This window comes from Sceloporus occidentalis, unplaced genomic scaffold (genome assembly GCF_023333645.1).
Source record: "Sceloporus occidentalis isolate IW3139 unplaced genomic scaffold, rSceOcc1.0.p SCAF_78, whole genome shotgun sequence".
NCBI classification, from domain to species: domain Eukaryota; kingdom Metazoa; phylum Chordata; class Lepidosauria; order Squamata; family Phrynosomatidae; genus Sceloporus; species Sceloporus occidentalis.
The window spans coordinates 4,008,211-4,018,676 of NW_028317058.1; the positions used below are offsets into that span (position 1 = coordinate 4,008,211).

The window sequence follows — 10,466 nt, forward strand, 5'->3', positions numbered from 1 at the left end:
TGTTTTTTATGTCAGCAATGTCTTAATTAAGCCACACAAAGCCTTTCATTGTTCGAAGATAGACCTTTACACTTCTCTGGCAGCTAGACATTAAAAAGGATAGATTGTATTCTTGATGAGTAATTGTCATTTGTTTGAAGAAATAAAAAATAAAATACTAAAAAATGGCTTTCTTTTTGTTTTCTATTTCATTAATATATATTTACCAACAAATTGTAGCCAGAAATGGAGGACTGTGTGACGAACAAATGCAAATAATGTTAGTTGCAGAAAATATTATGTGCACAGTGGACGAAATGTAATATAATCTTAATGTAATTGTGTTTTAAGTTTCACAGTTTGTCCAAATCCATCAGACCATAATTGGTAACTCTCGGGATGAAGCTCTTCTTTCCCGGGTCTTCAGGTCAATCTCGTCTTTCCCCGGGCATGGGAGCGGTGCTTAGACATGCCGGCCAGCACCCACTTTCTGCCTTCTCCCCACCCATCTCCTCCCCTGTTCCCTGGCCAGTTCACTCGCACTAAAGTCTGTCTGGGAATAACCCAATCCCTAAGCATTGCTAGCCCCACCCCTTCATAAAGCCACTCCCCCAGATGAGGGAGAGCTCCGGGGAAGCTCACAGGTATTTTGATGACATTCATTGGAACAGCATGTTTAAAGTGTCACAGTCAAGAGAAGACAATTTATTGGGCACTCAAAAGATGATTAGGATAATACTGCAGTGGGACTGGATAGTAATACAGAAGATTAACATGGCAGATAATGTCTAGATAAGAAAACTAGGGGTAGGTTATTAAATATATACAAAGAATTATTACTGACATTGTTGAGGTTGATCCACATGCGTCATTGTAAATGCTTTTTTCTATTTTTGCACATTATTACATGACATTTATTGTAAGTATGATTAAAAATATTTGGCAGCACACTAACTATGCCTAAGAAACGGTGAACCTCCAATCATTAATTGACCCCTACCAACAAATTAGATCTGACAAGGCTAGGTATTCTGGATAAAAATAACTGGTTACCTGTTCTGGATCAAAAAGGACTGGACATTTTTACAGCAAGGGTGGTAAAACTTTAGGGAACAATGTCTGCACAGTTATGACCTCAGAAACTGTGAATCCTTTTTTAAGTGTCTCAATTTCATTTTTGAGTAGATATGGTGGAGCCAGCAATTTATTTAAGGGCTCTTGCCATCATGAATAAATATTTTCTACCATTATGTGCAGAAGAGGCAATTTGAAAAGAAAGATTCTTAACTGCACCCGTCTGGATCAAAGAAATTAATACGTTGGAAAGGCTGAGCTCTACGGATTTAGGCTCCATTTTCAACCTCATTGTGTAACTATGTAACAAAAGTTGTTTCCTTTTTGCTGACAGTTACTGTTTGTTTTTTGTTTGGATACACAATCACATCACCTCCTTAAACTACAACTCTTATTATACCCAGACAGGAGGCCATGTTGGGTGTGCAGATTGTGGAAATTGCTGTCAATCAATAATAATTATTTCCATCAAATATTTATTCTTGTGGTTTCTCTACCAATAACCTTTGGTTTCTTATCTTTTAATATATTACAGAAAAAACAGATACCGTATTTATTTTATTTTATGTTTAAATATAAATAATAATAAATAAATAAATAAATAATGAAGATATTACATTAGGTCTAGGCTTGGAAAACGGCAAGGAGACCACCTAAAATGCTTCCATGGCTATCACTTTAAAAAAACAAACATTAGATGGGACCTTATTGATACTTATCTACCCTTACTCCTAAAATAATTAGACTATAATGTCTCCTAGGTTTCCCTACAATCTACAAACATTGAGGAACAAAAAACATGGCTTTATACAACAATAAATACCAAGGCTTATAATACACAATAGAACCAAAGTATGTGTTACTAAGCAGCAAGCACCGGGAGACATGCATGGAATAGCCTTTATAAAGGTCTCATGAGCGAAATGGATATATCCTGTAGGATAGGTACTGTATTTGTACATTTTAATAACACTTAATCAAACCGAACGTGCAAGCTTTGAGAAATGTGTACATTTTCCATATAAAGAACAACAAAATACTATTTTCTCTTGTGCTAACATGGCTACATCCATTTTATCAAGAATCTGTTATTAAAACCCTGATATATCCCATGGCCTATCACTAGGGATTGACAACCACCAGAGGTTCTGCATACCTAGACCACTAATTCTGGATTAAGACGTCAATCCATGTGCCACTTTACTAGGAAATCTCCCTTGCAACCAGCTCACTTACATTGCTTTGGTCCTTACAGACATCAGCGGGATCTCTACCTCGTGCAACCTACTGAGGCAGAGCACAGAGACCTGTGTCCTGTCATTTGGCGCATGTGTAGCATGAGGAGGACATAGAGGAGCCCTCTTCCACAAGGTAGGTATGGAGTTGGGTTTGGGGGTTCTGTCCTTCACTGGGTTTATGATGGGTACCCTCATAAATACATAGCTGATACTGTGTCCTGCCTACATAGTATCCAATGACCCCAAGCCTTCTCCCTATCCTACTTTCAGATTACATCTGCCATGCTGCCCCCATTCCAAATATCTCCACCACATTAGTTTCAATGTTTTTTTTACATATATAGATAATACACATTGCTAAAGGGATACTCTCTTTGAAATGCATGTTACTCTAGACCAATTTCCTTTGCTATAACCCTAAAACTACCTAAAGCTGAATTTGCCCGTTTTCTACTGCCTTCCTCGTGGTTTATTCTTTATTTCCCTTTTACCGTCTTGCCGTCCTTAGCACTGAGTAATGTATGCTATTTAACTGCATTGAGAATACAGGCAGGTGATTGCTGATTGATGAACGCTGTTAGCGCAATGAAGAAGAATTGATATTTCTGCATGTTTCCCCGTGTTAGACGGCACTGCTTAGTTTCATCATCCGACAGATACACCGGAGCTACCCACTCAGCGTTCCCGTGGAACCGTAGCAGAAATTGCTAAATTCCATTTATTTGATTTTCTAAACCATGAGTTGAAGGCGAGATGAGATGAAAGATTTCTTCTTGCAGCCTTAAAGGGGCAGTAATGCCCATTATATTTCCGGGCATTAGTTAGGCAGAGTGTTTTCAGGGGTTTGTCATTTACGCTGCAATATAATTACAAACCAAATGATCAGCCCTCAGATATATTTCACACCACCTCACGTGTTAAAGAACTGAGCCAAATGTGTTTTGTGTGCTTTTTTTAGACGATCTTCAGGCAGTAGAGGTAAAAACAAAGAGATTGATTTTTTTATATTTAGAAGCAGAGACTGCAATCAAAGCGTGAATCCATTGATATCAAGGAACAAATCAACAGATCATTTAAAACTGCCCACTTCATGTCTTAACATTAATGGTTTGAATGTTTATTATCATGGGCAGTTTGGGCACACATGCAACTCTCCATGTGCTCTCATAACCTCTACTGGATGGCAGTTCTGTGCATCCACCTGCTAAGAAAAAAGCTGATTCCTAATGTTATTGCATTATATTATTGCCCCTCTGGACCCTTTAAACAGCGACAACGTCCTCCTGTTCTAGCTGCCCTGTTTGTAAAAAAAATAAATCTTATTTTTTTGTGTTAATATCATGTAAATATGGTTTTAAATAACTGAAATCAGTTAATAGACTTCAAATGGGCCTTATTGCTCCTTTATAGAGCTATTAGACCAAATGCGGTCACATATATGCCTGTTTAATGTATGGTGAGTGTACAGATTTATACATATAGGAGCGTGTAATTCTTGCTGAATAAATACATGCAAATAGGATGTCAAATATAAGCCATACGACGCACAATGTTAACATATATGCCATCATTAAATAGTGGAAAAGGAAAGAAAGCCTCTTCATGTAAACTATTATTCACCTAGATAAGAATAAAATGAAAGGGGCAGCGACTATTGGCTTTTTTTCTCAAAAAACTATATTTTAATACAATATAAAGATAACAAAGAAGCTGTTCTCCGCGGACATAATAAACCATTGTTTGCGATTTCACATCCAGAGCAATATAACCCCTTGTAGCTGAAATGTATTTTATTGGCCCTTCCCTTAATATTGTCTGCTCGCTCTGAAAGACTAAAAAAAAAGGATCAGCAGAATGTTCTCAGTTTCTAAATTTAGAAAGACTGGCTCTGTATTATATTGGCCGAAATATCCTGTTCAGTGTATAAAACTGGTAATTCCTCCTAATGAGTAAACATTAACTTCTATTATGTTAATACAGACATACAGACAGGGACAGACAAGAGCAAATATAACCCATGCTGTCTTACGAGTACTGGAACAGTCTCCCAGCAGAAGTGGTAGATGATAATTGAGTGAGGGACTTTAAATATGCATGGGGTAGGCATATGGCTATCCTGAGTCCAAGAGGGGACCAAGCACTGATTAAGGATTGAGTCTTTACATCAGGAAAAAGGGGCAGACTAGATCGGCCAAATGGTTCTAATTTGCCGTCAAATCCTGTGTTTCTGTAAACATGTATTGTCTTTAAGGGTTTTGGATCACGCATGGGCTTAAGAATGATCTTGTCCTTCAACAGACGGAAATATTTGGTACTTGTACTGAATTCTTTGACCAAGTGATAATGATTGCACTTACAAAAAATTATTTTACTACATATTTTGATGTATAGGTAAAAATATAACTAATAAAGTGGAATTACTGTATGTGGAGCCCAGCAAAAAGTGACACCACAGATTTCCCTTTGAAATGTTATATTGTTGTTGTGTAGTTTTCGCATGTTCTCTGTTCAATATGCAATATGGTGTCTATCTACTATTCCAGATCTGCCCGCTACTTGGGGAACATTATACATCGCCGCCAATAAACGCAGAATGTTGTAAACCCACGCGTGACAACAAAGGGTTAACACAGAATGTCCCGCCTTAGCAGCAGCTGCATTAAATGACCTCCCTAATCCATAGTGTACATCGGTGCGACTATATATACTAATAAATCGCTTCCATAGAAACCCTGAAAATCAATAATAATGCCCAGCAATATTTTACTGATAATAAGAAATATTTATGAGGCCGCTTACGCACAATTAAACATCCTTTTTAAATTGTTTTTCTAATTATATGATAGAATAGATTATGTGCAAAATATAAATGTAAAATAATGATTAATGATCAGTACCTAGATCACAGCCACACTGATGTTAACTCCATCTGGTGGGGGGGACTAATCGACTATGGTAAGTAATGGGTTAAATAGCTCGGTTATTGAAGGCATCCCCTACACCAGATGTAACGCAGGCGATGTACCGGGGCAGGGTCGCCTTATTTCACTGACCTGCATGGGTGCTTCGTGTCTCATGGTCTCACGAACGTGTCCTTGCTGAAAAATGTGGCCAAACCGAATAATTCAGCAGCAACGAAACAATTAGACCGCACCGGTCCGAACGCTGCCTCGGTGACCGGCTTTAAGATCAGCACCGGAGCTGTCCACTCTCTCATGTACTAAGAGCCTGCCCCGCCTACTCTGGGACTTGTAGTTCCATTGGCCCTACCCAAGCACATTCATCAAGCCATATATGGCTCACGCAGACTACAATCCCCACAATGCATCAGGTGACATCTGCCATCTGGCAGCCTTTATTATACAATAACGCTCTTCTCTCACATTGGAAAAGGGAAGGCTACCTTTAAGTGATATTATTAAAGAAATATTCAGTTTCTCGATTTGTCTGGACTCGGTTTATAGAAGGACAATACAAATCCGAACTATGCAAATTGCAAGTTCAGTTGTTTAGTTCTGAATAATAATTGCACATAAGATACCGGAAAGCTGATTGAAAGAGAGATTTACCTTCCCGTATAACTCCATGTGATGATCACTATGGTGCCTGCTGATGATATAGTGGAGTCAGAAGCAGCAGGAGGCACAGCCACAAGAGATGTATCCACCATGCAGGGAGATCAGGACAGAGAGGAGAAGCCAGGCAGACCTTGTCATCAGACAAGCACAGGAAGTGTCTAGTTTCCAAGCAAATACTCTCCAAGCTTATCAGCATCCACAGGGAAATATCCTCACTGTCCTCTCTGCTACAGAGAGAACACTCTATGATCTCACATATATAATGTGTGCATATATATGTGTCTAAAGCCCAGCCTTGATTGGCATCATCTCAGTGTAACTGTCAGGGGGCTTTACATTTGATTGAAATAAAATAATATAATATCTAAAATAAGGATTCATCAATTATATCTAAATGTATGATGTTTTAAGGCAAAATACGTACAGGGTGGGCTTTGTCGTCAGACCCATTGCAAATGGTAGCAGGTTGAGACTGCCTCTGTTTGCCTTTCAGGAAGTAGGTAATTATTTATGTATGTGATGCAATAAATGTAATTAAAGGATCGCTTGGGCCCTTTGTTCTTTACCATCAGTCACTGAAGGGCTGTCAACCTCATTACAAATTATTATGCTATAGGAGAAAAGCGCTATCATAATATCATTCCTGATCAATTGTCTGTAGACATAATATTATTCACCCCGATATCCACCATTTCTTTGTGTATAATTTCTACACTCTTCATTGGACTGCTTATCAAATAATTTTAGTCGTAGAGAAGAATGTCAGTACATTTTATCCGAGGAGATATGTAGTTGGTTTCCAGGTTGGAGAAGAAGCCATTAATTCCGGGATGCACTTGATCGCACACGAAAACAAATAAATCACTACTTCTTATCTTGTGGGAATTTGCAACCTTGAGCCTAGAACAGGACAACTGCGCTAAAACATACCTTTCATTACAGTATCTGGTATTATTTAGTGTATTAGTATTAGTAATGTGTATTAGTATTATTCTGTTCTGGGCACATCCCGATTCTTAGGTACGTTCAAGGAGCTCTTTGAGCTGAGAACATATAATTAAAGAAAATAAAAAGCTACCCTGTTTCTGTTGGAGCCTGTCGTCTGTAAACAACAGCATTAAAAATGTGGACCACCTCTCCTTGGTTTTGTCAATTTGTTGGCCAACACTCATGCCAGAAAGGAAAGGAAAGATGGACGCTCCGTCTAGAATACCCGACCGGCACCAAGAGCACAAATAAACCACCACTTTATGGCATCTTGTATAATAAGACCGCTCCTCACACCGACACCGCAAGCCAGACGTTTGCCGGAGAACACACGCGCTGTCCTGTCTAGGTGGAGAAAGGATGGTCCATATGACTTCCCGTTAGAGCAGGAGAAGTGTTGCTAAGCAACAGAACTAGAGTTCAAAGGATTTGATTTGCAGCAACCTCAGTGACTCGGTCTCTTTGGAAAACAGGTTAACTCATTGCATGTGACCGGAGGGCATTGCTGTTCATTTTAGAGTCTCGCCGCGTCTGTACACATTGTTTTTGTGATGCTAGAAGCGTAACCGTGTGCGCAGGGCCCTCCTCACCGAATTGTCATGTCCTGTCTACCCATTGTACAGCGCTACGTAATATGTTGGCGCTATATAAAACAATCAATTATAATAAATATAAGTATATTTCTTTAAACAGGACCTATATCTTTGCTTCCCCTATAGAAGGTCATATCCCAGCACCCCTATACATTGCTGCTGATGAATGATAAAAGGGGAACATTCATGTATGTGAGAGTAGGGTAGCACTTTTCTAAACGCCTGCCCTGATCCTAAAACATGCAAACACCATGCACACCATCAACAGTGATATATCCATTCTAGGGAAACCATAAAGGACTTAAGCACCCTTACCAGCTTATATAGTTGTACAGACCACCTGAGAAGGGGTTAAATTAAATTGTTGCCAGTACGGAATGAGTGATCAGGACATTGCTCCTGAATGGCCTGCTCTGAGACTTCTAATCAAGCAGGATGATTTGGACTCCAATTGTCACTATGTGACATAAAAAAACCTTTAAATAGCCCCAAATTCTGCTATTTTGTGCCCAATCAACGAGACAGCTTTGCTGATATTCTGGGTACACTGCTTTTTTTTGAAATTGCATGCATGCAAGTTTAAATTCCCCCCATTGTTTTAGCCTCTTATCACATCTGCTGGGCGGCTCTTCCACTTATCTACCACCCTCTCAATAAAGTAAAACTGCCAACAGCACTGGGTATCCTAATTTTAGAGTTTATCTACAGAATAAAGATTACAGACTCATAGGACAAAATGTACCTTTGATGATGTGTCTCTGGATATGATTTATTAGATAATGTTGTACATTAACTCCTATAACCCCCAGCCAGCTGGTAGCTCTAAAGTGCAGTACAATGGCCCGCATATGTCTTCAGATGTACAGCAGATCATATAGAGAAAGCATTAGAAGAGAACTGTATTTATTTGCTGAATGTCTGAGCTCAGTATTTGCTGTGCTTGTGAAGATAAGGAGTTCTCATTTGGCTAAGTGAATATATGAGCCAACATGCTTTTTATCTAATCAGATGATTCCTCTGAGTCGCTTTTATTCCTCTTTCCTCTTTGAAAGGCCAGCGATGGTCTGCAGTTCACATATCATCCTGAACCTGTGACTAGCTTGGTGGAATATTAAACTGTACCCTGTAATCAGTCTTATGCGCTTAATAACTTAATGATCGTGTACCTGTAACTGTGTTAGTTGGATACTAATTTGTAATCTGGGAGAAACAGAACTAATCATTTGCTACTCTGGTTCACTTTTATTAAGTGATTCATTTATCACATGTATACAGCTTCAAAGAGACGTCTTCGTTTTTGGCAACCGGCCCTTCCCAGGGTGCAAAGAGTTCTTCCTTGCAGTGAGCCAAGGTGAATTCATGTTGGCAAGAGAAAAATGCTTATTTTTCATTATGTAGTTTAAAGTGTACAGAAAAAAATATATTGTATCTAGCAATGTAGCCTAGCATTGAGAAAACCCCATTTTTGATTCCTGATGTTCCAATAACCTTCCTTTATCATGTGACATTATACGGGACAACACACAGTACTAAGCTGATTCTTTACTGCAATGCTAATAAAGTCCATTCCTCCATTGACTTTCATTAAGACAGGCTGAGTGATTCAGACTGAGCCATTCTATTGTTTACCACAAGGGCGCTTGTCTAGTAAGTTGGGTTAATATAATAGCTGGAATGCAAATAAATGGCTAATATGCAGCTGTCTGAAATATTACATTATGCAAAAAGTAGCTGTTCTAAAAAGAAAATAGCTCAACAAATTAGAAAATGTATCTATAATCTAATATCTAATACCAAATCTTCACATACTGTATATGTTTTTTTTTTTATATGCACTTTTATTAAGATATTGAACTTTACTAGCCATCGTGGAACTTTGTTGAACTAACTTTAACACAGGGTAGAGTTATTCCTCAGCCTGAAGAGCAGGGTAGACATGTTGGCAACAAATAATTGACTGCCAGAGTGAGGGCATATATCGAGTGCTATAGATTTTACCAACTGCCTCCTCTGGGCCATGGAGGAAGGGAACCATGATGCCCTCAGCACCAATCAGGAAAGAACTGGACTTCTAGAATATTGCTCAACGATGAGGATGCTGGTCACCTACATGAGGAATCAGATGACTGACATAGGATTTGTATCAGTGACTGTTGGGTGGGTAATTGCTTATAAAAGGAAGTACCCACCATAGGCAGCCAGTAGGTGACATTTAATAGACTGTGAACAGCTTTTAGACAAAACCTACCGAAATTATTGTGCTCTACTGTATATCTTTAAATAATGGATAGATTATATTATTTTAGAAACTAAGAGGCTTCATAGTAATGCAAAAATCACTAGTGTGTTAAATAGATTACGGTATTTTATGATTTACTTATAAAGTGCTACGGTAATTATTAATGTGCATACTGCTCACCTGGGAAACTTAAGTTAAAGATATATAAACATATTCTGTATGTGTGTGTGTGGGTGTATGCATTAAACTTTTTTCTTTCTTCTCTCACTTATCTTCTTTCCTCTGTTGCGCCTTTTATTCTATATCCTCTCTCTATTTCTCTTTGAATGATTTTGTGTACAGAGGGGATAGCACCTTAATGTGAGGACTGTAGCATTGGTTAACTAAACTGGAGTACGGATAGACGGTGCGTCTACTAAAATGAACAGCTTTTTATTGACTTGATTAAAAACTTATTTAATTACACTTCTGTTTCTCATTGGATTGTAAATACCTGTATATAGTGGCAATGCACAAAAAAGATGTATGTGAGCTTGTGCACAGTATACTTTTATGGTATTTGGAGGACATCGTGATCTGAGATGGTGAATCCTGGCCGTGTGAGTAAGCTGCACATCCATTGTCCATACTAAAGCACTAAAGTAGAAAAGCAAGACATTATACTTTAATTTTATGGTTAGTCATTTGAATAGAAATTTTCAAAAATATTTATCATTATATTTACATATCTACAGGTCTGAACATTGGTTTTTTACAACATGTATATTTATAAAAAGAT

At 38.3% G+C, this 10,466-nt stretch overlaps 1 protein-coding gene across 2 annotated transcripts in view; it reads right to left on the reverse strand.

Moving 5' to 3' along the window:
* LOC149285528 (ras-related protein Rab-3C-like) overlaps window positions 1-5,878 on the reverse strand; it is a 63,887-nt gene extending 58,009 nt beyond the window's left edge. Inside the window, exon 1 of one of the 2 annotated variants that reach the window (XM_089495232.1) lies at window positions 5,861-5,878. In XM_089495232.1, coding sequence (XP_089351358.1) covers window positions 5,861-5,878 — 18 coding nt within the window. Of the gene's footprint in view, window positions 1-5,344; window positions 5,369-5,860 lie in introns of those variants that run through there. The other variant, XM_089495231.1, reaches the window with a different exon arrangement.
* Window positions 5,879-10,466: the final 4,588 nt, after the last annotated feature.